The sequence below is a fragment of the Camarhynchus parvulus genome, chromosome 15 (genome assembly GCF_901933205.1).
Source record: "Camarhynchus parvulus chromosome 15, STF_HiC, whole genome shotgun sequence".
In the NCBI taxonomy this organism is placed as follows: Eukaryota; Metazoa; Chordata; class Aves; order Passeriformes; family Thraupidae; genus Camarhynchus; species Camarhynchus parvulus.
This window is the reverse complement of record NC_044585.1, coordinates 6,062,883-6,090,364: the sequence shown is the minus strand read 5'-3', so window position 1 is coordinate 6,090,364 and position 27,482 is coordinate 6,062,883. Positions and strand designations below refer to the sequence as shown.

The window sequence follows — 27,482 nt, the reverse complement described above, 5'->3', positions numbered from 1 at the left end:
GATGGATTCCCACAGCTGCTTTACAAAACCACTGAAGAACAGCAGCAGTCAGCTGCTGCTTGTGCTCCCTGGTGAGCCCAGTGAATCATGGGCTGGATTTGCTGCTAAACCTAGTCAAGTAAATCCCCAGCCCACACTTTTCTAGGAATTTGCTGCTTTTTTAGAGACTATTACAAGCGAAGTTTCACCCCGGCAATTCTTCCTGTTAAAAGAATAAAATAAAAACAAACCAAAAAAAGACATTTAGAACCATGAAATGGAAGATATTTTCAAGAGACTTCAGGTTTGATCTGAAGAAGGTTCAAGCATGCCCATAATATCTTGACTAGAACACACCTGATGATTCATTTGGTTATACTTATTTTTGTATTTCAAGAATACTTCATCTGCTTCCCTGTGATGTAGCATTCTGGGTCCTTGTAGACTTTTATTCTCTCTAGGATAAATACAAAAGCATTTAGACAAACTTCCTGAAAGATTGCATCTCTCAGATCCCCTTGTTAAAGCTTGCCTTTTGTCAAGTCTCTCATCTCTGTCCTGCTCTCCTTGTGTCTTCCTCTCATGAGGATAGGAACACCTGCACTTCAGAAACAACCACACAGGTTAGCTCAGCTCCCAAGCTTTACTTGTATTTCAGGTTACCATTCCTCTTAGAACTTTCTCTATGTTCTGTAGTAAATTAGCCCTAACATACTCTGAGGATTTGCTCTCCAGCCTCCCACTTCAGTGGTCAAAGACCACTTCTTTAACAAGTATGCAAGTAAATAAATTGTCACCATGTCTGGCTGCAACAGAGTCTTTCAGATCATTATCCTGTTACTGCAGGACACCAGCAGTACACCCCACTTAACCTGCATTGTCACTGTGGTCAGCTGGGAAAAAGAAGGAACAGATCAAATTAGAGGTAGACAGTCCTGAAATGGTTTCAGTGACATTCATCTTTTCAAGTAAGCACACTATAAGCCCAAGGATTGCTTCCTTCTAGTGCTTCCACTGATCTCTTTTCCCAGAAAAGCCCTATAGAGGAAGGTAATGTGGTGAGACAGGGTAACCACTCAAAGATGGGCAACATGACCTACATGAAAAAAGCTGCAACACAAGGCACCTGAAATATTAGAATGAAATAGATCTTTAAGAAAAGAAACAAACAGTGCTTTGAGTCACTATACTTTATTAATACTTCAGAACCATCAGATCCTACAGTGGCAAGTTTTTATGCCCACCTGTTTCCAATCACTGTTTTGAAACAACTTCTTGCAATATGCAAATAGATACATGAGGCACTGTGTGAATACAAAAGTGACAGTACAAAAAATTCCCAACAATTAAACCTCATGCAATACATACATATATAAAAAATATGGTAATGTAGCATAATACACACAAGCACTATTAGAACAATCCATGTAAATGAATGTACAATATGCATAGCATTTAATGATCAATGACAACAGGTTTTCAACTTGTGCATAAAACCAGTCAGCTTAAATAAGAGTTTTAAGAGACTAGATAACTGGTTAAGCCACAGCTTATAAAACCTGCTGTACTGCAGCTTTTCTGCTCAGGGTCACAAGTGCAGATTAGCATATAAAATAAATAAGGACTATGATTCTACAAAACTTGGCTAACAGCTCCTATTTCAAAGTCACTGGCCCTCTTACTTCCATTCAAGGTTCATCAGCCAACACAGTGGCAAGAAATGTGCCTAAAGCAACAGCTCTGCTCTTGTACTGTTTTAATACTGATAAGAAGATATATTTTAAGTCAGCAGGAGTAGTTACAGAGTCTGACTTACCACTCCTCAAGCACGGGCGTTACAGTACGGGGCAGGCCCTGAAGAGTGGCTCTGGCTGAGAGGTGGCTGAGCTGGGGCTGTGCTGCTGCTCCCACCCTGCTCAGCTGGGCTGGGACAGAGAGCTGCGGAGGGCAAGGAAGGCAGAAAGCTTTTCCCCCCACTCTCAACAGTGCAAACGTTTGAAAACACAAACTATCTGCAGGAATAAGGAAAGAGAGACAAGAACGTTTCTGAACTCCTGTAATCAGGGTGAGAGCTATTGTTACCTGAAATAAGCTTAAGTATTCCTATGAAGTAAAACACAAATCTCGGGATTTTCTTCTTACATATCCAATACTGGTCCACGCCAAAGCAACAGTTATTGTAGTCTCTTATCTTCCTAGCTGACATGGTTCTTTTTACACTCTTGGCATTGCAGGCCTCCAAAGATCGGACCAAATTCACTATGGACACAGATGAAGTGAAAATTACAAAGTGGCAACTAAACTGACTTAACAGCCGACAGATTTTATAGCCTAAAAAGCAGCATTTTGGGGAGGGAGAGGGTGACAATGTAGAAGGACATAAAAGATATAGAAAGAGAAAATTTGGAATAAAATAGGAAGGACACAGAGCAGAACTGACTTTCAGAAGAGGAAGTTCAAAGTAATTAAAGTCATTAAGTTAAAGGAACTTAAAAACTTTATACTGGCCTTTTTTATGGTCAATATAAAGTTTTGACCCCAAATTTAAAAAAAAATCTTGCTATTATTAAATACACTAAAGAAAAAAAAAAGTGGGGAAAACAGACAAAGAAAGCAGCATTAATCATACAATATTCAGCCAAATGCCTTTTCAGAAAGGTTTCACCCTGGTTTCCTAGCTATTATCTCTTTATCCTTGGACATCCAAAAAGAAGCATCATTGCTTTGATAAAAGGATAATTAGTTCCTGGCAGGAATGATGGTCACACATTCCAGCTCCATCTGCCAAAGCAACAAACCTTTTACCTGCCTAATGTAGGGCCTGGAAAGGGATAAACAACTTCAAGGAATGATCCAGTTGATCAGGAAGGACCAATGACATCCCCTTGCATGGAAATCCAAAATAATTTAATCAGTAATAATTTCAGTATTTGATATATTAATATCTCCTGGAAATTAGTAATCAGGCTTAATAGTTGAGAGAAAATTCAATAATCAGGATCTAGCGTGTCACAAAGCCCAGATGTATTTAACTTTCTAAGGAACTGGATGTATCTTGTCTCCTCAACTAAAAGGCACATAATAAGACATAAAACTCTGACTGAGAGGAGTTTGTTATCAAAATAAAACAGACATTACAACACAGCCAAATTCATTTGCTTGAAACAGTGGTTTTCAGCTGACAGTGCACTGCCAACACTTCTAGGCTGCTTTTTTTTTTTTATTCTATTGTTTGCATTCCAAGAAGCTTGAAAACATTTCTTTTCCTATTGATTTTGTCCTCTCCTACTTAACAAAAGCTGCATCTTGCTAAATTTTCTACGTGGCCAATACAGCTGTCCCTTGTTTATTTTTGTGTGCATAAGCAGCAGCATGTGCAGCTTGGAACATGCATTAAAGCAGGGACACTGAAGAGTGTTCAGGTCTGATGGGTCACACCAAAATAAAGGTTTATGTGATTCTCTGGAAGATTTTGGTTTCCTGTTCCATGCAGAGATAAGGTTATCTGTCACAAGATCCTACCAGCTCATTTTAAGGCATTACTTTAACAAGTGTCTATGACAGACACACGTTCAGAGGTGCAGTCACTCCTTCAAGTCTCATTTGTTTACTTCTCAGCTGACATGACTTATATAAATAAAAATAACTTTAAATTAAATAAAATCCAACCAAAACACATGCAGAAAGTGTCTGGCTTAGCTCTTAAGAGCTGTCAATGCTACAAAACAAATACTCCACAGGGCTGGCTGGTTGAGTGGCTTCATTTAGTAACACAGAGAGGACCAGCCTCTTGGTTTTGAAGCTGCTTGAAAGGTTTTGATGAGCTTGGCAGAAACTCCCCTGGTTTCCAGTACTACTCAAATGCAGCCAGAGCTGCTATAAATTTGTGTTTAGGGAGAGTACACAGCTTCATGTAGATTGGGCAGTTTCATGTTCATTTTCCTCCTTCCCCAATCCTTCCTGGGTGGCATTTTGTTCATCAGAAGAGTTTGCTCCTCAAAAAGGGGGAATGAACCATTTTTTCCTAGTAGGAATCTGTCTGAAGGTACAGGCCCAGTTGCAAAAGGGACAGTAATAGAACTATGCAGGGAAATTTAATTCAGGCTTAACCAGAGCTAAATTAAACATGAATCATCTGCAATCTGCTCTGTTGTGGCTAACATCCCCCCACCTGCTCCCTAAAGCATTTGCTTGATACTCCAGTACTGTAAGACTAGAAACAGACAATGGCTGGTGCTGCACATCCAGTACCTGCATCCACAAGAATACAAAAAATTTAACCAACAGAGGCAAATTTGCACTAAGAGTAGAGCTGGAATATTAAGTTAGACTTTACTGTCTATGCCCTTTATAGATTGAGAGTATTTGCTGGGTACCTTTTTTGCAATGCCATTTACAAACACCAATTACAAAAGTTCTTAGCCACTTGTTTTGGAAACACCTTTTTTAGGTTAGTTTTTAGGTGTTCGTTTCTTCGGTTTTTTTTTGCCTGGGAGGGAAGCTTCAACTCCAAATAACTGATTTAAGCTATCAACTGAACACAGGTTTTCCAGTGCAGACAGCCAACTTATCTCCAGAATTCAGAAAACAAGAGAAGCACTTTTCCCAATATCCAACAAAAAAGTAGAAATTTTAGTGGCTCCTCATGACAGAAGGTTAATGGCACTAGAAACGCTTTTTAAAAGAGCAGTATCACATCTGACTTTGAATGGAGATAAGTGTCTATTAAATGCTATTAAAGTCATCACAGTGATTAACACTTACTCAGCTGCCAGCACTGCTGTAACCACTTGGTGCCCAATTACTCATCCTGCAGGGCTCACCAGCCCCTCCACTCATAAACATACTCCAGGTTTACTCACAGCAGCATTGCACAGTGACCAGGAACTGCAGAGGCTGGCTGCTCCCTCTGAGCACAGGAGGATGTTTGGGAAAATCCATTTAGGAGCATTAGCTGCCATGGTAGTGTTGAGGGGTCACAGAAAGTCACCTTGGACACTTTAGTGCTATTCCTCCTTTGGCTGTTTGAAGACAAGAGTTAGCACAGCTGAGCTCTGCCTTTTAAATGGGTGTGTTTCTAATTCTTTCAAGCACTGGTATTTCACTCTAAAGAACTGACATTTGTAGCTCTATTTTCCAGCCCACTTCCTTTTTAAAATAGGCATTAATAATACTTAAATGCATTCCTGTCTCTCTCTTTCACTCCTCCATCACTCAGAAGGTGGATTTTACTTAATCTCTCTCTGTTCTAAGAATTTTCCTGCGTTTCTATCATCCGTATTCTCAGAAAAAAAAAATGAACCCCCCCCAAACAGATGTTATTTGTAAAACTTTCATCTTGTCTCTGTCAGACCCAGAATATTCACTGTCTTAGGTGCGTGGCTTGGAAGGAGAGGATGGGTAAAGGAAGGGAAGGTAGAAGCATGAATTACCCACAAGCAAAAGAGATGCTGGATACCCACTAAGCAGAAGAACTGAAGTCAGTTTCCAGCCAAACAACAAAAGAATTTAGGTGTGCTCTGTTTTAAAATTTCAGGCTCCTCTAAAGAGCAATTTTTCTTCTACTGAGTGCTAAAATGCACTCAGCAGACATTCATTTGGAGTCTAGTAAGACATGAAAATTATTGAACATTTGTCTTGAATCCTTCAGCTAATTTCTACAGCTTCCCCCCAAACCATATTTGGTGTTTTCCTGTAGCTGACACATCAGGAATTACTTATTCTAGCTATGGGATACAAACTGCCTTTTTTGACCCATTACAATTTCTGTTGACCTGACCAGACTTTTTAAAGCTAGTAAGAAATATCTGAAAATGAAAGAAATACTTTTAATCCGTGCTGTAATCTCTCTGACTTCTCAAAGACTGTTCCTATTCATTTACATCTCAAAGAAATGAAGCACTATGTCAGTCAGAATGAATGCAAATGTAAGGGAACAGCTTCTAAGAATGCAGAATTTCTTCCCTAGAGCATTGCTTGAGAATTAGATTTCATGATTGCCACAGACAGCTTTCTAAAGGCCCACTTCACTTAGCTCCCATAAAACAGAAATTATCAAATTTGAAACAAAACCCGATATTCTCACATAGCTGCAAGCATCCATCAAAAGACTTAGGACTTTCTTTCCTCTGTAATGCAAATCTGCCCAGAAAAGGTCGAAAAAAATCACCATTACAAAGAGTTTGGCTTGTTCAATCCCTTTCACCTTTGAGGAAATTTGGCAAATTTCAGAAACTAAACCATATCATGACTTACCAATATTTCACACCTTCCTTCATAAATACAATAATTTTCCCCTCTCCTGAAAACCCTCAGATAAGCAATCAATTCTGCATGATTCTTACTCTATTAATAACAGAACTATTTCTAAGACACCAAGAGGCACTAGTGGTCATCAGGATTTAGCATGGAATTGAAAATCTGGCTAGAAATCAAAGACAGAGGAGTTGATAAATCCAAGGAGATTACTGAACAAGCCTAAGGGCTTCCTTATCTGAAGAAGGTTCACTACAAACACTGATGCCCACCCCACCAGGCTGCCAAAATGGAAACCCTTCCCCATATATTTTAAGACACCAAAATGTAGGGTGGAAAACTTCTCATAGCCTTCTCAGCAGAAAAGCCCCAGTGTCAAAACAAGGCAGTTGCTGTCTGAGCTGCTCTGTGGTGAGAGAGGAGGTCACTGAGGAGTTCCTGCATTAAGAACTGTAGGATCATCCTCAGTAATTCCAGCAAAACCCTTGGGGACACTGCACCATCCCACATCAGCAAAGGATCCAGAGACTGGGGCACAGACAGTGCTGCTCTGTTCTTCCTCTGAGCCATTCAGCTCTTCTACCTCAGCTTCCTCCCCAAGCAACACCAATGCTCACCATATTTTAATCAATAGGACTGACATATTGCAATGACATGTGTTTCTAAATGTGGCATACAGTCTTGCTGCCAGATGCAAAGCACTTCTTGTTTAGCCACTGAAATTAATAACAAATTTACCATTGAGCCTTCAGATCTTGTTGACTCCTGCTAGCCAGGCAAGACAAAACACAACCACAGGCTCTAGCATGTCATGAATGGAGCAGTTGTGCAAACACCCTCACATATTCATTACACTTCTTTCATCCTCTCAGCTTCACAGTTCTTAGAAAGTTATTCTGACCCAAAAGGTTCATAAGTGTGGCCAAATTAACCTTCCACTAGGAAAAAAAAATGTTACTGAACTATTTCTAGTTTGTGTTACTAAATTTTTTTGTGATGGCCAGAAGTTACTTTTTAAATGAAATTATTACTCAGCTTGTTATTTTATGATTAAACCTCCAGAGCATTCTGCACAGGGCAGGGAGTAAGTCACAGTGAAGCTTTTACTACAAACCACAAGATTCGGCAACAATGAAAGATGTTTTCTTGAAACCTAGTTACCACTAAATAATTCACAAACTGAAACATTTAAGTGCATCAATGAAAACAAAAAGTCACATTAAAAAATTAGGAACTGGCTCACCAGACTATGAGAGGCAGCCAGAAATCCTTGGGTGAAATATTTAAGGCACTTGAGGGTAGTCAGTTTTTTTACACCAGGTAATAAAGACAGAGCCACTTGAAAATTCCAGTTTAAATAAAAACCACAACAAAATAAAGTAACACTGCAAAACATTCCTCAAATGTAAAGTTCAGAAAATTAACAAATAAACACTTACAATAAAAATAAATTCCTCCTTTGTTATAGTACACAAAATAGTGGCAGGAAGAGGACATTTACCTGCTTGAGCACACAAACTTTAAAGATCTCTCTCAAATACCACAAGAGGGGTCTTTTCAGGTGGCCAAATAGCCAATAATCATATTTGTTAGGGAGAAATAATTCAGTGCAGTTAAATATCAGATTCCAGTTTATAAACCAGAGCATCCCAGAAAGCAGTTGATTTTCTATCATTTTCCCTGGGATACTTCTAGCTAGTTTTCCTGCTTTTCTGGAGCATCCAGTTTTATTTTCTCCTCTCCATACACGTAAATGTTAAATGTTTGTGTTTGAATAAAGAGGCCACATCATTCTTGTACTATCTTTGGTACAAACCATAAGCACCTTACACAGCACACTGGTGTCAGCCAGTCCCTGCACCCCAAGTCTGTTCCTACAGAACACACACAGGAAGAAGCTTTTCTGTGGTGGGGACAGCTTCTCCCCTCCACCTTTCAAAGTAACATCACAGTTAAGTACAACATACAGTGCTCTTTTAAAGCACTAATTCAAATTTTCACTCAGAATTCATGAAATGCATATTCTCATCCATTAGCTTATACCTATTATGGTTTCTTACCCTTCCAGGACAGAGGGATATGACCAGCCCTGGGACACACTTCAGTGCCTGCTCCCAGAGATGAAACAGCTGTACAAATCTCCACGTCCGCTCAGTGTTTTTTGAGGGGATGGGGGGAAAAAAGGGAGAAGGAAAAGACAAATGGGAACTCAGTGAAAGGAGTCTTGCCTTTCTGTTCCACATTTGTCCATTTGTCTTTTTTCCTGATACATTGTGCCCACTGTATTAGAGGCTTCTTCACTGAAAAGCAGTTCCTTACATGAACTTACTTGAACCTTCTGGACTAAACAGATTCTGTCACTGTGCGGCTGCTGCCTCACAGCTGAGGAAGGTAAAGGGTGAGCTCTGAGCATCATCATCAGTCCCAGGTTTCTTAGAGTCTCTGAGACAGTCTGCCAGGATGTCCTGAGGATCCCTCAAGAAGACCACCAGCACAGTGATGTTGTCACTGGATCCATTCTCCTTGGCAGCAGCCACCAGTCTCTCTGCTGCTTTGAGCCCCACTCCTTTGGTCTGCATCAAATGATCCAACACCAAGTCTACAACCTCATGGGGCTTGATGGCATCAAAGAATCCATCACAGGCAAGGAGCAGGTAATCTTCTGAGCCAGTCAGCTCAAAGGAATCTCCATCTGCATCACCAGAGACATAGGGCTTCTGGCAGATGTCACCTGAGACAAACATACAAAGCAAAGATTTGATTACTTCAGATGTAAACAGGTACTTCTTTACCCATCAGTTGCTTTTACCATCCTCAAGGATGGCCAGATCATGTTCCAGAGGTAGCTGATGCAGGATGAGAGTAGGCAAAAGCCATGGAATAAGCACAGAAGACTTTTGTTTCAAGGATGCTTGGAACCTACCTAAATCCAGTGGGTTTCGAAGGCATTACTTTAATTTAAAAATTAAAAGCAACCCCTTAGAAAGTAAAAATTAAAATAATGCCTTAGAAACCCCCCTAATTTTGCAGGGAAAGCAAGGAATTTATTCCTAAGTTTTTTCTTTCAGAAATATATTTGTGCAAGGAGATAGTCAGGCCTTCATTTTGCAGATGTGCCTCCTGTATGGCCTTCAGAATGCCATAAAAATAAAATTTTTCTCAGCTATCCAGATATACATCACAATGGCCTAAAAATCTGTTCATTGTGTTTAGTTTATCAGTTTTGTATGGATATACTTACCAAACATGGGTTGCTACTGATCCAAATAGCATTATACAAATTCCATACTAATCTGCTCCCACTCATACATTACATTTATCTACTGTATTGCTCAGGGTTTTTTTCTCTTTCTGCCCTAATTGGCCATTAGCAAAGTAAGCTTGTTTAATAAGATTGAATACTACAATTAAAATGCCCTAAATTGCTGGATATTGAAGGAGAATGCAGCGATGTGACCTAAGCAGAAAGATCCACAGTCAGGAGAAAGATACATTCATATTAAAGTGGACAAAACCCCCTGACAACTGAGATATTTGAGCACGTAAAAAAGGCTAGACAAACATTTATTGCTTCCTCCACTTTTACAAATTACATGCTGCATATTTGTTAAACTACTGTAAAACATTACAGTACTTTAGGCATTTATAGGAAGCAAGATCTTAGTAGTAGGAAAAAAAATAAGACTATCATGGCTAGTATGTAAAATAAAACAACATTTTATTCTCATGGTAAAACCAAAAAGCTGATGTAGCTGCAAGCCATGTAAGTCCTTGCCTTATGGGAAAGACAGTAAGCAGTTTACTATTTGTTTGATGCTGAACAAGACACCATTTACAGTAAACACAGTCTCAGGTGGTGTCTTTCAATCAAATTTAATCCAAAGTTTACTGATTCTGATGGTTAATCTCACCAATTGCTCTGGAAACAGCCAAGGTACCATTAACTCGCCAGCAGTCCATGTAGGTTACACAGCCACCCAGAGTCTCAATCCTTGCTCTCTCATCCTGAAAAACAGTGGAATACATTTTGTTTGCTGCTCCAGCTTCTGTATTTCTACAATGAATATAGCAAACACACATATCAGAATCTAGCACATAGAAACAGGCACACAGAATTACTGGAAACAAGAAATTACTTTCCACCCCTGCTATGGCTTGTCCACAAAAAAGCAGAATTCTCAAGTTTTTGTATCATCATATGCTTTCTCATATGGATGAGTAAATTTTCCTGCCACTTCTTCCCATTCCATACAGCAGCTGGGTGAATATATAAACGTTCAGAATGAAATACATGATAACTAAGCTAAGTAGCAATAGTCTTTGCATTGATACTTCTTTAACTACTCAGTTGTTACAAATATTCATGCAGTGAAGGTAAAGGGTCATGCAATGCTAGCTAAACTTGCAAAGTCCCCGTCCAATTTCATGGAATAAAATATCTGGCTATGAAAATAGATAGGAAATGCAATATACTTTAAGCCAGTTAGGCCAACAGACTAGCATTAGCTTTTCAATGACAGTACTGCATATAACAAAAGATTTGCATCATGCTAATATTTTAAACTGCTATTAATCTCAAATTACTAAAATATTCTGTAACAGGCAGATTTAAATTCACACACAAAAAGCTCTTCAAAGTCTTTAATTATTGCAAATTTTGAATAGTCTGAGCAGGAACTGAAGCCAGAACTATCAGTACCGTTCATTAGTACTTCCAAGCAGGTAAGGTGTAGGGATCACCTTGTCAAGACACAGGAGTGGACACAAAACAAGAAATTGTTAAATCCATGCATCCTGACATACAGTATATGTAATTATGTAAAGCACCAAACACTTAAAAAGGCTTGACTCCAAAAGGTTTCAGGAGAGAATCTGACACCACACACTTAAGAGGAAAAAACAAGTCAGACTTACTTCTCTTTCTGGTTTGTGAGGTTCCATTAATGTAACAGCTTTCCCTTGCTGCACCAGCATCACCTGAGAGTCCCCCAGCCATGCTATGTGCAGTTTGTTCCCTACAATCAATGCAGACACACCTGTTGTGCCACTCCGCAGCTTCTACAGAAGGAAATCAGGTGTGTCAGGTGAATATTCAACAGCCCTACTAGGATATATGGCAATATTGAAAACTTAGCTTTGATCACACTAAATGCAGCATATTAGACCTGCTAATCCTAATTCAGGTACTTGAAAAAAGGGTACAAGATAGTAGAGAGATGTGAAATAAACTATTTATAAATGTATTTTCTAATATGCAGATGACAAATACTGTCTCTTATGTTCTTCCTTCTTTTGCTATTAATTCCAAAACTGATCTAGGCGACTAAGAGCTCTATTGTTTAAAACAGAGACATGCAGAAAAGCAAAAGGATCTGTATTTCAGTAGAATGAACATTTCACAAACACACACATCTCTACAATCCCTTTCACATTCTCCACCCTAGCAACTACAGATACCTTGCTCCACAGAGATCTCCTTATCCTTGGGTATTTAAAGGAGAATGTCAACAAAGGAAAAACATCTAACTGTCCTAGATTCCCTGAAAAGATGAGTGACAGTCAGACCTTATGAAATGCTGGTCCCTCTTTCGTACCTCATAGACAGAAATAAAGATATTGACAATAAATGAGTACTTCCACAGCAGTGCTATAATAAGAGTTCTCAAACAGTGTAATGTGGTTTTGAAGAAAGAATGTCCATCAGACTTAATTCAAAGTTTAATCAATAAGTTTTATGAACTGAGGAGTCTGATTTAAATCATAGAACACATTTTTCACTTACAATCACCAGTGACACTAATAGTGGGACAAGAAAGAGGAAGATAGCAACCATATTATCAGGAAGAAAGAAATCTCTTTTCCAGGTAAGAGGTAAGACAGCAGAACATCTAGAGGCTGCCTGGTTTAGACAAGGAGGCACCAGTATTCTCTCAAATAATTGATGTCAGAATCATTTAATCACTTTAGCACTTCTTTTCAATTACTCATCTTGAACTCCCAAGCACTGGTTTTCCTCAAAATAAGAAATAATTTGATCAAACAAAATCTTTACATGTAGCATAATTTCATAAAGAAGCCAGTGATTGAAATAAACTGTACTGTCAGAATTTTCTGGATAATACCACATTGTCCGACAGCTCTTGGTGTTATTTAAAAACAATGGAATTAATCTCTACCCACTCACCTCTCTTTTGGCTTTGAAAAGAAACATTTCATCTGTCTTCTGGAAAGAGCATTTCAAGGCCTCAGCCGGATTCTTAACAATCTCTTCATGTAACCCAACATTGACATGTAAGTGTGTTGCTGAGTAATTGGCAGCATCCACTCCACCATGGCCATCGAACACCGCAAAGTAAGCACGATCAACATCATCCTTTTGCAGGGAGGGAGACAGACAGGGGAAGACATTCATGGTCAAAACCAAAATAGCTCAGACTGGTACCAACAAGCAAAGATTCTTTACTCTGGGCTTTCTTCCATACGAATGACAATTTAAGTCCACTTACAGGTGTACAAAATGGATAAGATGGGTACTTTGCAGGCCAATTACTTTTCTTTGTTTGCTGTTAGTCACTTAATGTCCTTAAGAATAACCTGGCACTGAAGTAGCAGACTGCTGGTTATATAGTCCTGCAGCAGTTTCATGAACTGCACTTGTACAACTGCTGTTCTCCATATCATAGAATGGTTTGGGTTGGAAGGACCTTACAGACCATCTAATTCCAGCCCCTCTGCAATGGGAAGGGACACCTTCCACTAGACCAGGTTGCTCCAAGCCCCTCTCTTGTAGCCCCTTTAAGCACTGGAAGTTGCTATAAGGTGTCCCCAGAGCTTTCTCTTCTCCAGTCTGAACAACCTCAGCTCTCAGCCTGTCTTCACAGCAGAGGTGCTCCAGCCCTCTCAGTATCTTTGTGGCCTCCTCTGGACTCACTCCAACAGGTCCTTCTCATTTTTGTGTAGTGAGTCCCAGAGCTGGACACAGCTCTGCAGGTGGGGTCTCACCAGAGCAGGGTAGAGGGGGCAGGTTCCCCTTCCTCAGCCTGCTGCCTTCCTTGCTTTTGATGCAGCCCAAGACACATTTGGCTTTCTGGGCTGCAGGCACACATCACTGGGTCACATTGAGCTTCTCATCAACAAACACCCCCAAGTCCTGCTCCTCAGGGCTACTCTCAATCCATATATAAGTTGTGTCAGTCACAAAAACATTGTAACTCCAGCAACATAACACGAGGTGAACTTCCCATCTTCCCATATCATAACTTATGACATGAATCCCAAAGTCACAAGATCTTCCCTGCATCACTTCTTTACCAGGGCAGTAGCTGGCCCCCAGCAATCTGAGTCACCAAGTCCTTGCTCCAATGCAGACACGACAAATAACTTATGGCAACAAATTCACAGATCATCCATCACCAGGGTCCTGTGCTTACAGCAATGCTGCAAAGCTGCCCAGCCAGCCCCCGCATTGTGTCCAGACTTACTGAGAGACCAAAGAGCTGATTGAACTCGGGCAGCAGCACGTGGCGATCCTCCATCTTGCGGCGCGCGTTGCGGATGGCGTGGATGGACACCAGCAGGAAACGCGCCAGGGGCCGCAGCGGCGGCAGCTGCTTCTGCCACTCGGAGCACACGTCCCGCAGCTTGTTAAAAAAGCAGCGCTGCAGCGACTCCCCATCCAGCACTGCCAGCACAGAGGCAAAACAGTGAGTGCTCTGGCCCACCTTCCTACACTACTCCTCTTTTGGCCTGTCTTTCCTTCAAGTTTCTTTCCCTATCCAGCACCCTGCCTTTACAGGCTCTGCAAGAATTAAAATGAGGTCCTGAGAATAATGTGGAGAGAAAGTTGCAATGGAAAACAGTGTAACATTAAGAATAATAGCAGCTTCTTTACTTGCTAGTTCTTTTTGAAAATAGAGGTTTATCAAGCAGGTGATTACATTACAAAAATCATAACAAAGACCAAAAAAAAAATCAAGTCTATTATATTAGACATAAATGTTATCATTACGTAAGTAAAATCAGTAAGATGAAGTGGTAGGAGTTCGTACATACTGAAAAATAAAAGGGACTCATCAAGTGGGCAGAAAAACCCTCAAGATGAGATTGTTGTTGTCTTGAACAAAAGGGCTGAAAAAGCACTGGCCTGGCTTTGGGTCAGGTTATGTCCTACTGAACCACTTCCACTGAAACAACAAGGAAGCCTGAAAATGTTTGCTGATGTCAATAGTTCAACTCACGGTTGAGCTGAACAGATTAGAATTTTAAGCTGTTATCTTTATCTTTTTAAATACTCATGGTTGTAGGAGCTGCAGGGACAGAACACTTCCGCTACTCTCCAGCTTTGTCATTACAGAGCAGAACTGTTAACACCCATTGGGCATAGCGTGAAAAGCTCCAGCCAGACACTCAAATCCTTTTCTGGACAGATCCCAAAGATCAATTAATCCAAACTCGTTCATCAGAGCTTGGTATTGTGTCTAGCTTTGCAACACAGTATCCCTCCAAACAGGTAACAATTTAAAGTTTTGTTCTTTGAACAGGAAACCTGCCTCAATGCTAAATCAACTAACTTCCAGATGCATTGAAAAGAATATTTATAGAGCAAAAATAATTTGCTGGTCACTACTGTATACTCTAAAGACCTGCAGTGCATGAACTATCTTTCCTATATCTATTTTATCCTGAGTCCTGCTAACACTGCTAGCATTAACATTTCCTCAGAATTCCTTTTTATAACTCCTGGTTCTCAAGCTTTTTTTTTCTTCAGCAACAGTAGCTGGCCAGCTTCAGATGCATCTCTGGGCCTGGAGAATTGAAAGCTTAAATTTAAACACACATCTTTGATGAGCAGCCACTACATACTAACCAAAATTACTTTTGATTTGCTTAATATGCAGGTGTTAATGGACAAGCTATAAAAACCTTTAGATACTAAATCATCCCAAACACAAAATAACTAAACAGGACAGCATCTCTGACAGCCTTGCCTACAGCTGTTAGTTTACATATTTCTAAATGTCTAGACTAATACTGACCAGAAGACACATACTGCTGTTTAAATATTAAGCTTGTGACATCTGACAAAGAATTTAGTATCTTAACAGCACAAATGCTTCTGCAGTGTACCACAAACAGTGGCACTCACACGTGCACACATTTCCCCCCCACCCCCCCGTTGCTTTTATATAATCACTTCTCTTTCATTCCAAGAATGCTTTTTTTGGCAGATTTATTACTGCAGTGCAGGAAGAGAGAGCATCCATACTGTGCTGTAGCATGAGGAACAGCTTTCCCTCAAGCTGTACATTTAAAGTGATGTAATAGCAATTACAAGATAGGGGAAAACAAGTACAGTCCAAGGGGGCAGAAAAATGGACATTTTTAAGGTAGCCGCTCCTTGCTGAGATCGCGCAACTCAAGTACCTGAACAATGAGCCAGTTTCCATCCTGTCTGCTAGGGGAATGAATGGTCAGTAGAGATTTGATCTAAAGGGCAATGATGACAAGAATGAAGAAACAAAATAGACAGGAATATGTAAAATGGAAATTAAAGAAGGTTTCAACCATCAGAACAGGGAGCTCTGGGGCATTTGTCAACAAGGAATAGTGAGAGAGAATGTGAACTAGTTCAACACAAAACTCATCCAAGGATTTTCCAACTTTGCCTGCACTATCTTAAAAGTAGACTCCAGTCCTATTTTTATGGCCTTCAGAGCAAAATAGCAGCCTGAATATTCTGCAAATGTCCCCAATATATAGTAACCAGAGACATCAGATGCTTGTAGCCAAGAAAACATCCACGTCCTATCAAGTTCTTCATTACTCCTTGCTTCTAAACATTATTTCTTTATTATTCAGACAGGGTTCATTTTGGTTTGTGGGCCCAAGATTTACATAAGACACAGAACTACAGATAACAGTCCTAGGCTCACAAATGTATAGCAGTTCATGTCCTATATTACTGCTATAGTTCACCTCAAAGATAATTACCTGGGAGTCAATGAAGAGTCTGCAGCACAGTGACTGCAGGGTGCTCTGATAACAGTTTCCAACTGCTTTGTGCAAACCTACGTAACTATCTTAGGTGAGTTACAATATGCTGCTTCTGACATTCCTGTATAGGCTGCAGTGACCTGATCACACCAAATTCATATTTGCCAGCTCCCCCTCAAGGCAGAATCCTGCCCCAGGCCAGGTTAGCTGCAGTGAGTGAAGGCCACAAGCATTAGGCAAGGGATGACATAATCAGGGTGCAGCACGACTTAATTAACTGAGTTCCCCCTCCTGCCGTTTCAGACTTGGACATGGATGCTGAAAGAGGCTTCTGGGAAGTGTCATATCCTGGCCACTGCACTGCTCTGTTTGGGGCACACTGAACCGCCTTTCAATCCATCCCAGGGAAATGGAAGGGTGAGTATTTCCTCTTACAGAACAGACTGGTTTGCCTAAGACATCTCTTCTCCATTTTTATCTTCTACTCTGCCTGCATCCTGCTCCATTTCAATTCTTGGCACTGGGACTAAAGGTTTGGTGAAGTCTAATGTTAAACACTTCAGTACGTAAATGCAGTAGGACCATCTGTTACACAAGGCACAAACCCAATACTCAGTCACCAAGGTCTGTTCTCTTTCCAGTTCACTCGGGAAAAAATGCAGGCATCAGGTAGAAGACATGCAAAGCTCTTCTTCCCTCAGTATCTCACTTTTATAGGGGAGAGTGGGAAGAAAAGAAGTCATTGATAAAGACACAAACTATTGAGCAACTTGCCAAGAGAAAGATCTGGAGTGTCAGAATGTTTAAGATGTGGAAGAGCCAGAATCTGGTTGCCAAGACAAAAGCAAGATGGTTAATATGGATGAATTGAAGGTGTTGGTCTGACTGTACAACAACTGTGATGTCAATGTCAAAACATGGGAATAATAAGGTCACTCTGCCAGAGGGAAAAGGACACACTCTTCCCTTTCAGAAATCCAATGCAATGGATCAGTCAGGGCTCCAGACACTGTGTTTACATGTTGCCCACAAAACCAGCACAGCTTCCTCTCATCCCACAGGTACACAGCAAAAGCAAAGGAAGTTCCATTCACTGCTGCTTGCCAGGCAGCCTAACCAAATAAATCTGCGAAACATTTCAAAACACTAAACTCTTCTGAAAGACAGCCTCTGGGAAAACCACAGACAGAAGAAAAAGTGTACTTACAGGTGAACCTTTCCTCATCTCCTTCTCCCTCTGTTTCCACATTTTGCAGCTTAAATTCAGTCAAGTCTTTTTGGAGAACTTCATCAACTGCAGCATGGATCAATGATGCTGCAAGAAGTGGTGAAACATCTCTGCTGGTAAGAAAAGGAAGGGAAAGCAAAATAGGCTCCATTAGTTTAAACTGAGCTACAACCTCACAGTGTATGGCTGGTGACCTCAGACTTAGAAACCATTACACACAATAATATAAACTTCATTAGTAAACTAGTAGAGCAAACCATATGTTCAATATTTATTCACACAAATCTTTAGTAAGATCCTCAGTTAGACAACTGCTTTCTCAAGAATGTAAAGAGGAAGAAGTATATGAATCATATTTTCAAACTGTTGCCTCACACTCCAGTCACAGATGGTACCTCTTTCTCTTGAGCTCTCAGATGGAAACTGCTACCTTCAATTCCAGCCTCTGAACACACACATTTTGTTTCTACTCACTACACAGCATTTCTTGCTTGCAGTCAACTATCTCACCACAGACAGCATCAAGATCTCAGCATTGTGGTAGATGCAAATCTCTAAAGAAGTTATTTGGAACTCTCCTTCCCTTTACAAGAAAAGTCCTGCTTAATGCTAACCTACAGCCCTTATCATTCAGTTTATTCTGACTGAAAGTTTTCCAAAGAAACCACCCAGGCAAAGAGTTGAGACTGGAGACTAGGATGAGAAGAGGCTCCAAGACTTGTTATTTAGACAAAGCTTTTAGGTAGGCATCTAGAACACAATAATGCTATACGGTCTGCTCACCATCTCCTGCTCACTCAATGCTTTATTCAAGCCACATGATTTGTAAAGAAGCACACACTTGCTATAATGGTTTTGAATCTGTAAACAAGTAAGTCCCATCCAACTCCAAAAGGAGTCTACTATAAAATAACTCCTAAATTCACTACAGACTCATGGCAAGCACTAACAACCACAGTATACATAGAAAACACGTTCCAGCCATTTTCTATGAGCACAATGAAGAATAAGCATCAACATCCATAAAAGCCACTTTATCCATTGTTCATGGAGCGTTTGATTTCCACAAGGTGTTGAATTACCCAACCAAAGCAAATACCACATTAACATGCAAGTCAAGGACAGGACTTTGTTTTCCCAGGAAACATTTAGAAAGTTCTGCATGGAACTGGTTTGCTGGGGAGTCTGAAATGGTGGAAACATTTGGTCTGTGGTGTTGCTCAGCGATGAGTGGTTTATGTGTACTGAAGGGCAGGGAGGGGAAGGCCACGGGGTTTCGGATCCCAGTGACAACAAGCTGAAATGCATTTTGCCATTGTACTCCTGAAAGAGGGGCCTTGTCACATCCTCACAGCCATCTATGAGTACCTCCTGTGGCAGAAACAGAAAGCATTGTGTCAGTCAGCAGGCTCCAACACAGGCCTGCTTTATGCCACGCATTCTGTGGCAGTGACGGCCCAATTTAATGAGTTATTTCGGTACTTCAAATAGATGGCAACGTGTTTGCAGCCCTTTCAGCGCTAGCTGCAGTCATGTCACATCAAGGGAAAACAGAATGTGGCTTTTTATTTCTTTTTTAAGGCTGATATGTTTAGGAGAGTCAGTTCCTTTCCTAGCTCATTTAAAGTAACAATGCCTGCTTATAATGGTTCTGACACTGACAGACAATCTTTTAAAAGGTCAGGCAAGAAATACATCCAAAACAGATATGGCACCCCTGCCCTCCAAAATCCTTCTTCCTGTTGTTGTTCATGTAAGAGAAAAAGAAAGGACTATGAAAACATAAGCCCCACAAACAATGTCAGATGTGTTGTTGACACTGCTGAAAGTCAGAAGCTTTAGTCAAAGCATGTTTCAGCTCCAAGAATAGAGACAAGAAACATTAAGAAAATAGCAATGCATTTAGCTGCACAGTGACACAGTGAGAGCCACAGCTTCAGACATCTTCAGAATTTCTCTGCTATACTAGAGGAAAAAAATCATATCTAGCCTGGGTTCACAGCTCAACATCAGAAGAGGGCTTAATACTTGGATTTTAAATTTTGTACATTTCTGCTTTCCAGAGTCCAGAATTGCTGAACTGGGTCCATAAAAAGCAGCTTAAACAAAAGGAAATCTATTAAGTGCTATAATGCACAAGTCGTGTATAAACCTTTGCTTACAGGATGCCTATAACAAAGAGAAAATTTACAAATTATGTCACATCCTTCAACTTTTTCCAGTTGCCACCCAATTCCTAAAAAGGAAATTTTGTGATTCCTCAGTACTGATATGCTTCATTCAGCTTTGCTTCCTATGTATTTCCTCCCACTCCATAGGTCTGCAAATCTATAAGAAAGTGGTTGTTTATTGGGATTTTGTTATACAGACAGCAACAACATCAAATAATTGATTCTGATACACTGAATAAAGATAGAAGCCTAAAAATTACCAAACCTATTTAGTTCAAACTCTGTTCTAAACAGAACATATTTGATTACTTTATTAAATCTACATCACAGCATTACCATATTGGCAAGACTGGCTTTCACTTAAGCTCAAGTAAGTGGAGCTCCAAGGAATGGCATCTTTCATTCAGGTTCAACACTTACCACTTCTAAGTTCACCTTCTAAATCAGAGACTTTAAGAGTTAACAAAATACGTCATTAAAAAGGAGCAAGAACGGCTGCTTTAGTTGAGAGCTACAAGGTCTCACTTGGCTGGAGAGTATCTGGAAACAGCCACAGTACCTATGGCAACCGGTGCAAAAGTAACTCACTGCAATTACCATTGCAGACTTCAAACCTTTCCTGTAAGCAAAGAAGAATGTCACTTATTGTTAAAACCTTCCTTTCAAAGAAGCCCAAGACACCCTGGTGATGAGCTGACCCCAGCATAACTTAATCTCCATGAATCACAAGGAACACTGTAGCTGTTTCCTAAGTGGAAAACCAACTGTATTGGGAAGAAGAGGAAAGCTGCTGGGGTGTGTTACATGCACAGGATGCTGCTTTAGGGGAATCTTAGAAGAAACACGTTAGCCCCATTTCTCTGACACGCAACACTAAACACTCAGCCTCAGCACACACAGGCTGGTAGTAAACAGACCTTGAATTTCTTTGCTGCAGGCTATTTCTTTGCTAACATAAAGGGTGTGTTCTGACCACAATAAAAATATTTTAAAAGAACTAAAGCATGTTGTAACAGTGCAGACGAGGAATCACAGCTTCACCAGCAGCTGAAGTCAGATCAACAGTGGCTGGAGCATGGAGCTCGTCTCCTCCTGCTACTCATAGCAAAATACAAGGCTTATTTCAAAAACCTGAGTGCAGATAAAAGAGGTAAGTTAAAGATTAAAGCAATACTTATGCTAATAAAGATGACACTTAAATTTATATGCCACCCTCCTTCTTGAAAGATTCTGGACTACTGGACACACACAGTACTTGTAAATGGAGCTATGCAAAGCTCTTGTTGATACACATACCTCCAGGCCAAAATAAAGTTACACACAGAAGCAGAATGCAATTATGATGTTTTGCATACTTTAGATTTGGCATAAATTACAGAAGAGAACTTACTTCTCTTGTTCACCTTGTTTCTCTTCTGCAATACAATTTAGTTATCTTTTTTTTTTCATTTCAAAAGACCAGCTGTCACACCACCACAGCCACAGTGTAATAATGTACATCAGGTCAATCATCAGATTATTACTGACTCTTTTAGTACCAGTCTTCAGAAAGACAAATACCAAAATATATACATGTTCTTTTGGGAAGCAGAAACACAATAAGATAACTTCTCAGTCATTTTTTATTTGAGTCATTAAACCCCCAGTACACTTGCAGCAAGTGTTGCAAACAAGTCACCAATTCAAAGATGTTCCCACCTCTTCCCCTCCAGTTTAAGAGGTACATTCAGAAGTCTCTAGCAAAGAGCTTTTTGGGTAACAGGGAAGCATCCAGAGCATCAAAGCTCAGGCCACCACACCCTGGCCAGAGCCTCAGCTACAACTACACTTTTTGTAAAGGCTTGAAAACAGCTGACAGACTTCCTGCAGTGCTCCATGCCCAGCCTACAGTGGCTTTGAGCACTCAAGAGTTGTGCAGCAGATGGCAGACCCCAAAAAGATGCTCCTCAGCACTGGGAGCAGAGAAATGAGCTCTGTGTCACCTTGGAGGGTGATACACAGCCTCTCTAGGATATGCCAAACATTCCATATTTACACAAAGCCTTCTGCATTTTTATGCACCTACTTTGCAAGCAAAAGAATTCATGCTCCCCCCACTCCAAATACACACATTCTCCCACAGTACTGTCAGGAAATCTGTTTGTATAAAATAAAGCACAAGAGATTACCAGCTGTCTTAGCCAAGTATTGATCACTTATTTTTCAGATTAAAAAAAAAAGTGATTAATTTTGTTTCTAGACATTATTACCAAAGTCATGGCAACAAGGCAGCAGTAATACTGCAGGCCAGAGCAGCAGTGTGTAATCCTCTTTTCCTTTCAGACTGTGCATACACACGCATGTTGGGAAGAAAGAAGTGAAAGAACAAGCTCTAGCATAAGTCAGCTGCCTTACATCTGAGGGAAGAGGAGCCCTTATCTGCTCCATGGGCTCTGGAACAGAAGATCCCACAGAGCTCAGATCCAGCACTGCAGGCTCAGGGTGTGTTTCTAGCATGTTGCAGCTCTATCAGCGGCGGGTTTAGTGCAGATCTGCAAATGCCAGCAGTTCTCCAGCAAGTGAAAGATCCTCTCACACTGCCAAAATAATAGCAGGTCACAAGATTCCTCATAAACAAAAGCTGCTTGTATTCCGTATTTTCTCCCCAATCTGCTGCTTTTATTTCCCTTTTGCTTTTTATTCTTATAATCAACTACAGAATGTTTCCACTCAAGCAGCTTTAAGCATTAGCATTTATTAGAGCAGTACCTAGAGTTCCCAGGGTGATGGTAGCCAGAAAAGTACAAATATATATCCATTAAGGAGAGAACATCCGACATTCTACAATGCACAGGAAGTTGTTTCTTGTGCTAATGACATCAGGTCATTAAAGGAGATGAACAAGAGGGAATCAAAACAAATACATAAACAATGCCACATACAATTTGCACCTCTTATGGTTACATGAAGCAGTTTTTCCCCGGCTTTTCTTATGAAGCTACCAGAAGCAGCAGCTTTAGAATCCAGAATCCATCTGCTCAGGCCCTTCAGTCATTACTGAACAGTTTTTATACAAAATGTGCAGTGAAGAGTCACCTGCTACTTCCATTTTATTCTCAGCAGGAAGAAAAACCCCATAGCAGAAGAGGAGAGGCTTAATTCCACAAAAGCCAATTTTCAATTAAACCCTAAACACGTTGTTTCAAAATTGAGTATTTATCCTCAAACAACAACAGAAAGGGTGTTTCACACAGGTTATGAGAGCACAATTTGCAAACATGTTCCCAAGCAAGAAGTACCAGTGCATTACGACAAATTGTTCAAATTAAAAAAAGAAAGTAAGTTTTAAGGAATTTATTAAAAGCAGAGGTCACAGTAGAAAGTAGTTTTCGCAGAGGAAGAGACTAAATAGCATTTTAAGAAGGACTGGGAAATCAGAAGCAAGATAAGATTTTCTTTTCCCCCTCCTCATACTTAAATCACACTAGACATCAAAATATCAGAATTTCTGAATTAACTACTCTAAAAGAAGGGAATACTGGAAATAAAGATACCAGGGCCACACCTTGGTGTGAGCACTCCAGTGTAAAGCACAAAGACACAAAACAGGATGCTGAGGCAACAGCAGATCACTTGGGAGGGGGCAGAACAGGAAGCCCACGTCTCTCAACTGTTATTGTAGTAAATCTCCTCCAACAGGAAGGCTGCAGCAATTTGACATTGTTCTTTGGATATGTCACAGGATGGCCATACAAGTTTCAGGTCCTATCAAGGGGAAGATGAAATTTCTATATTTGGGGGTCTGACTTCATCTCATGTTCTGTTGCAGTGAAAGTCAGGAATATTTCAGGTTAATTTCTAAAGCTTGGGAGGTAACTAATGGTCACTTCATTCACATTCATCTGTTTTCACAGACTATCAGAACACAGCTATTACCCAAAAGTGTATGTTAATTGAACTTCTGCAAAACAAGATTACTTAAGCCTGCTCTGATTCTTCAAAATGTTATGCACGTGTTTAGCTGCAGTTAGCAGCAGGCAGTTCCATTGATTTAAACGAACTATTCAAAGTAGAAATATCTGCAAAGCTTTACCAGATTAGTGATGTAGGGACAAGGCATGCCAGAGAGCAAAATGGTTTGCTGTTTTAGCTGGTGTTTCACTAAGGTAGCTGCATTTGCAGAAATTTGTTAAAATAATTCATTTTAGATTAGGCCATTCAGGGATTAGCCTGACCATACCCAGCTGCTTCCATGTAAAAAGATGCATGCAGCCTTGGAGAAGCAACAGCATCCAGAAACTCCTTGTTGAACCAACCAAAGTTGTTTCTTGGCTCATTATCTTCTCAACAGAAATCCTGATCAGTAGTGGAGGAACAACATTCCTCACTGCAAAGGCACAGAGGTTTGTGCCTGCAAACAACTGGAAGAAGAAGCTAAACATCACCATATGTTGTCTCTTGAGCCAAGGATATTGCTGGGCCTCTATTGGCCATGGACCTTGATTGTCTTGGGCCCTTCTGGCATGACACAAACACCTGTGCAGGTGAGAATGAAGTACCTGACAACACAGAAATGAAAAGCAGAACTGAATGTGAAACTTGTTTCCCAGTAACACTTTGATCTACATAGAAATCCTTCATCAGTACTAATCACCATGTAAAATACATTGTCAGTATTAGTAAAATACAGTGTTAGAGAAATCTCACACTCGGGAAACAGATCAAGCAACAACACCAGAAGTCAGCAAGGTACATCCAATAACCCCTTCAGAGTGTTAAACCTATGCAGAATAACACAGTGATATTTGAGGGTGTGTGTTTTTCACCGAGCTGCCCTCCACGTGCTTGGGATGCTGCCATGAGAGCCTGCAGGGTGCTGGATCCCAACTACAGTGACCTCCTGCACAGCCACTGATCCAGCCCCCTTCTGCATCTTCAACAACTTTTATACAAACACTTAAATGTCTTCTAATGTCAGTCCTCACCCTTATTTTTCCATTTCTTAAAATCTTTAACAGCCTTCTTTCTCTTGTTTCCTTACTATTCCCTCATCTATTTTATTGAGGATTCACATCAACAGAAAAGTTTATTTAGCCTTCAAAGCTGTATTTTGAATTGATCCACAGTAGCAAACATGGGAAAAAATGTAATGTTGGCCATTTCTCACACAATCAGAGACTTCAGTTTTAGTTCCTAATTACAGGGATTGTAAGAAGAAGGCCTGCAATTTCAAAACATAAGATTCCTGCCTTGGCCTTGGGCTGTATCAGTCTTCTTCTCCACATGCAAGAACTCAGCCTACTCAACAGGAAAATGCAGCCTTTTTGCAACTGCAAAATGAGGTTTCTCTTTGTCTTAGGAGTCCAAACCTGAGCTATAATTCCATAGGGATCCCTACATTTGACACTTCAGGTACACTACACTACACCCAAACTCATGGCTCCACCCCAAACACAGAGCTGCCTGCAGCCAGCCATGAGAATTCATACAAACACTTTTCTTATCTACTTCTGTTTTTCACAAACATTTGTAAAAAGAAGAATTAATAAGTAGATTGCTGCACTTCAATTCTGCATTACTTTCTTTAGCTCTCCTTCCCCTTTTTTTTTTTTTTTTTAATTGCCAGCTCAGGACTTGGGCAGCTCCACAAGAGAGGCTGTGGAGCCAGAACTGGCTGCAGGGCAGGTATGTGAAAAATGAAGCTTCTGACACTGGCAGGCTCCTCTCTGTGTAAACACCAGGAGTGACAGGTGAGGTGAAAGCATTGCAAAACCAGCATTCCTCTTCTGCTTTCACTTGTTACTGTGCCAAATAGACAACAACAGTATGTCAGCAGACATGCAACTCAGAAATACTGATTTTTAAAGCTCTGCAGTTTGAGTAACACATCCCATAACTCTACAGCCTCATACCTTCCTGTCTAAATCAACTGTAGAGAGCACCAGCCTGGCCCACGTGGCAGAGTGGGTGCCATGTGATAAGTATTTGTTCAAGATTAAAGAACAAGGTAATGCCAAAGCATTCACCCAGAACCACTCTTGCTCCACAGAGTTCAAAGATTCAATGCACGTGATGAATTTGCAATCTCACTGTGGAACAAAACACAGCTGTGTTTTGTTCAAGAGCAATTCAGTCAAAGCACAACTAAAAAATGCAATGATTATATGGGCCTTTTTTAACTATAGACTAAGAAATTGTATTTCTTTGGTATGCATTTTTCATCTTCAGATTTAGGCATACCATTTAAGGTATGAGTGATATTATGTCCATAATAACCTCTGTTATATGCAGGAGCAACTTGATTTTTAAGACAAATTTCCAGGACAATTTAAATATCTAAAAATCACCTATACACTTTCAACAACAAAAATCTATTTGGTGTTCATAAACTCTGTGGATGATAGTTTAAAAGGCAATTAATTCAAACCATGTTTACTATCTATCAAACTCCTCTAGTAACCAGGTAACATTCAGCACATACCAGACCAGAACCAGTCTCCTCCACATCCCAGTACCACAGCACTGATCACCACTCATGCTCTTTTAGAGCATTCACAATCACTGTTCAGGTTAGTGAAGCAGATTGTGGTAGGACCTTTTTAACAGCTGGAGTGCACAGGCCCTACTGCTGAAGTGCATTAAGAGAGTGGAATTGGTGGGAGATTACCTGTTCTTGATAAAGCACTAACTTGCCAAAAGAAGTAAGACATATCCAAATTCTTAGCAGCATTAAAGAGGAAGTCTAAACTGCTCAGGATGAGGGTTATTAGGATGCAGTCAGGGGATGACAGAAGCAACGCTGATGAGCAGCTGCGTGTTCCAGCACTGATGTGACTGCGCTCCTGAAGTTTTAAGAAAACATCAGCTTGAGGAACCCACACAAGCACGTCCCACTCGGGAGGGCTGGGCAGCTGAACACCCCTGGAGCTGGCTCGCTCCTTCCCCCTGGCAGCCCTGCGAGGCACCTCAGGGACCGCCTCCCTCCCAGACCTCCCGCTGACCCGCACGGGTGCCCGGAGGGACCGGAGCTCTCACTACTGCCGCTCCAGCACCGGAATGGCCCCATCGCACTAACTGCGGACTTGTAACTGATTCCGCACCGAGAGCGGGAGAGCAATAGCTTTGAAAAGCACACACAAACAATGCTATGAAGGCACAGGGCCGAAGGCCTATGGCCTCAATAGAAGCATGCTATTAACAGTCACCAAAAGTAATTCAGAAGGGGGAACAATAATAAATAAATCTCCAAACCTAAAATTCCCTGAAGACGCTCAGGGCTCTCCCCCGCCCCCGGCGGGCCCCGCGTCAGGAGGAAGCGCCTCCCGCGCCTGCACCTGCTGCGGCCTCGGTGCCGGGGCGGCCCCGCTCCCTCACAGCGGCCGCCGGCGGCGCCCCCGGGGCAGCCAGGCCGGAGCCCCCGCCCGCCCCACCGTCCCCTCACCTACTGCCCAGGAGGCTCCTCGCTCGCTCAGCCAGCGCGCCCGGCACCTCGGCCCTGCTCAGGGCGCCGCTCCCCGCGGAGCTCCACGGCAGCGGCTCCTCCGGGCCCAGCGGCGCCGGGAAGTCCCTCAGGAAGGAGCTGAGGGGAGCCGCGGACGGCTGCACTTCCAGCGCCATGGCGGCGCTGCCCGGCCGGGAGGGGCGGGCGGGGCGGGGCCGGGGCCGAGAGCGGTGCCGGCCCCTTTAAGGGACGCGCGGGGGCGGGCCCGGGCGGGCGGAGCCGCAAACAATGCCTGGAATGCGGGGCGGGGCTCCCGGGGCCCGCGGCCAGAGGGACGGGCCGGGGCGGCCGCGCCGCTTTCTGCCCGGAGCAGCTTCTGGTGCTCTCCTTCCACATACCCTCTGCCACCGGAGAAGGGCTGAAAGCAGCACAAAGG

At 41.4% G+C, this 27,482-nt stretch overlaps 1 protein-coding gene across 4 annotated transcripts; it reads right to left on the bottom strand.

Moving 5' to 3' along the window:
• Positions 1 to 1,154: 1,154 nt before the first annotated feature.
• On the bottom strand, positions 1,155 to 27,252 carry PPM1F (protein phosphatase, Mg2+/Mn2+ dependent 1F). 4 transcript variants are annotated; one of them, XR_004061147.1, is made up of 8 exons: positions 27,047 to 27,251; positions 17,435 to 17,568; positions 13,716 to 13,915; positions 12,419 to 12,607; positions 11,149 to 11,292; positions 10,146 to 10,239; positions 8,295 to 8,965; positions 1,155 to 2,238 (listed from the first exon to the last, which is right to left on the bottom strand). XR_004061147.1 is itself a non-coding variant. In XM_030958803.1 (8 exons), the coding sequence occupies exons 1-7, from the start codon at positions 27,220 to 27,222 to the stop codon at positions 8,592 to 8,594; spliced, it is 1,311 nt and encodes a 436-aa protein (XP_030814663.1). In that variant the 5' UTR covers positions 27,223 to 27,251; the 3' UTR covers positions 1,155 to 2,238; positions 8,564 to 8,591. The 4 variants fall into 4 exon arrangements, 3 of the variants coding, with proteins under 3 accessions (XP_030814663.1, XP_030814665.1, XP_030814664.1); XM_030958803.1 differs by having other exon boundaries at positions 8,564 to 8,965; XM_030958805.1 differs by having other exon boundaries at positions 1,155 to 8,965; positions 27,047 to 27,252.
• Positions 27,253 to 27,482: the final 230 nt, after the last annotated feature.

Bases quoted from the DNA above. Each gene is read 5' to 3' on its own strand.
- PPM1F (XM_030958805.1), bottom strand. From the start codon at position 27,222: ATGGCGCTGGAAGTGCAGCCGTCCGCGGCTCCCCTCAGCTCCTTCCTG. The intron at 10,240-11,148 runs GTAAGTCTGACT...ACTGTTTTTCAG, and splicing joins CTCACAAACCAGAAAGAGAA to GATGAGAGAGCAAGGATTGA. The intron at 8,966-10,145 runs GTGAGATTAACC...TGTTTGTCTCAG, and splicing joins GGCTGTTTCCAGAGCAATTG to GTGACATCTGCCAGAAGCCC.